At 45.9% G+C, this 2,500-nt stretch overlaps 1 protein-coding gene across 1 annotated transcript in view; it reads right to left on the reverse strand.

Annotated features, from left to right (window-relative positions):
• The window catches only part of LOC143291016 (calmodulin-alpha-like), a 33,661-nt gene extending 31,405 nt beyond the window's left edge, over positions 1-2,256 (reverse strand). The window contains exon 1 of the mRNA XM_076600602.1: positions 1,990-2,256. Within this exon, the coding sequence (XP_076456717.1) occupies positions 1,990-2,256 (267 nt within the window). The remainder of the gene's footprint in view (positions 1-1,989) is intronic.
• Between the last annotated feature and the right edge of the window lie 244 nt (positions 2,257-2,500).

Below are 2,500 nucleotides of genomic sequence, written 5' to 3' on the forward strand. Positions count from 1 at the left end.
AAAAATCGTTTATTTCTTTGCTTAAGCAACACCAAGCAGATATTTACCTACAAGAATGGGAAAGTTCTGTACTGCGGAAAGATATGTCTAATTACCATAGAACATTTAAACATTTACCTTTGAAAATGAAAGATAGTTCGATTTTGTGAACAGAAAGTGTTTCGGAGACTGTACTGTCAAATTACGCTTGGGACTATTATCTTTTAATTAATTAAAGGAGCTGCTTTTGAATAATTTTTCAACAATAGTCAGGATAAGCTAATGTGGAGTCACGGAAGATGAAGAACATGTAATCTGTGCTTGTTCTTTGTACTCTGAAATTAGAGACAAATACCTGGAATATTGTTGCGTTCAGTCTCTACCACGATTGCTAACATGCTTAAAACTAGAAACCTAGGAATTTATATCTTTTATGCAATGAAAAATTCGAAACAATTTCATAGGTAACGTATGAACAATGATGCCCTTTGTACAAGCTGTCAGGATCTTCCGTCAATCCAGCGAAAGCCCAAACGTTGCTGTGCACCCTCAACACAACAGAACCGCGAGCAAATCACCACCTTCTGTGTCATTCGATGGGATTCAGATCGAGAAAACTGAATGCCTACGCTACCTAGGAATACACTTCGACAGGATGCTGACCTTCAGAAAACATACGGAAAATACTGTTCTCAAATGAAAAAAGGGCCTTTCAGTCTTAAAACCAATGGCAACCGAAGGTATTGAACAAGGCCACCTCTTCCTGCTATACCAATCACAACCAATCCTGCGTGTGATCGACTACGGACTTGGGCTAACAACACCGTCTCAAAGCAACCTCCTAAAATTAGAAAGAGTTCAAAATGAAGCTATGAGGCTGATCCTTGGAACAACAAAAGACACGCCCTCTAGGCCATCACTCCACTTAGCATGATACCAGAAAATACAATGAATACGGTAGTTAGAAAATACAATACAGTGTTCTACAAAGCAACACAACGCGAAATTCAAGAGAAGAGAAGAGAACACTGCGCCATGTATTACAATGCCTGTATTGCAGTACAACACAACGTGATACAAAGCAAAGCTCACCACGACACGATAAAACTCGGCGCAATACGGCTCAATATAATAGAATAGAATAGATAACAATACAATGCAATGCAAAAGGGCACAACATAACAGCACAGCACAGCACAACACATCAGAATGTAGCACAGCACAGCACAGCACAGCACAACACACCACGCCACAACACACCACACCACAACACACCACACCACAGCACACCACACCACAGCACAGCACAACACAGCACACCACAACACACCACACCACAGCACACCACACCACAGCACAGCACAACACAACATAGCACACCACAACACAGCACAAGACGCTACACCGCAACACAGAACAGCACAGCACAGCACAACACAACACAACACAACACAACACAACACACCAGAACCCAGCACACCACAACGCCACACAACACACCACACCACAGCAAACCACAGCACACCACAGTACAGCACGCTACATCACAACACAGCACACTACAGCACACCACAGCACACCACAGCACAGCACAGCACAGCACAGCACACCACGACAAAGCACACAGCACCACAACACAGCACACCACAGCACAGCACAACACAGCACGCTACATCACAACACAGCACAGCACAGCACAACACAGCACAGCACAACACAGCACAGCACAGCACAGCACAGCACAGCACAGCACAACACAACCCAGCACACCACAACCCAGCACAGCACAGTACAGCACAGCACAACACAGCACAGCACAGGAAAGTACAACACAGCACAACACAGCACAGCACACCACAGCACAGGAAAGTACAACACAGCACAGCACAGCACAACACAACACAGCACAGCACAGCACACCACAGCACAGCACACCACAGCACATCACATCACATCACACCACACCACACCACACCACACCACAGCACACTACACCACACCACACCACACCACACCACAGCCCATCATGACTCCCACCTCACAATCCATTCCTGAACCAGGACCGGCACAACCGCTCTCGGACGACCGACTTCGGGGTATGGCGAACTGGTCTCGTTGATCTAGGAAAGTTCTGGTTGTCGTCACTTCAGGAGTGGACAGTTTCCGGGGGCTGGCGCGGGTGTTCTGATTCTGATTCCGGGACGGCGGCACACATTTCCCTGCTGAGTTCAGCAGCGAATCGTCTGTGCTGATACTGGCTTGGGATCTTCGAGACATAATCCGAGTTTCTGTTCGTTCAACGTCTTCTTTCGAGTGTGTTCGGGGTTATATCACACTTATATTTCTTTTTTTTTTTTTCCTCTTCTTTTTTCTTCTCCTCCCTATTAAGTCGGGAAGTTAGGTAGGTAGGTAGGCAGGTAAGAGGGCAGGTAGGTAGGTAGGTAGGTAGAGATAGATTGATCGACATTAGAACATTAGTAGCTAGACAGATATGAATACTGCAGGGAAGGTTAGTAACTAG

The sequence above is a fragment of the Babylonia areolata genome, chromosome 16 (genome assembly GCF_041734735.1).
Source record: "Babylonia areolata isolate BAREFJ2019XMU chromosome 16, ASM4173473v1, whole genome shotgun sequence".
In the NCBI taxonomy this organism is placed as follows: Eukaryota; Metazoa; Mollusca; class Gastropoda; order Neogastropoda; family Buccinidae; genus Babylonia; species Babylonia areolata.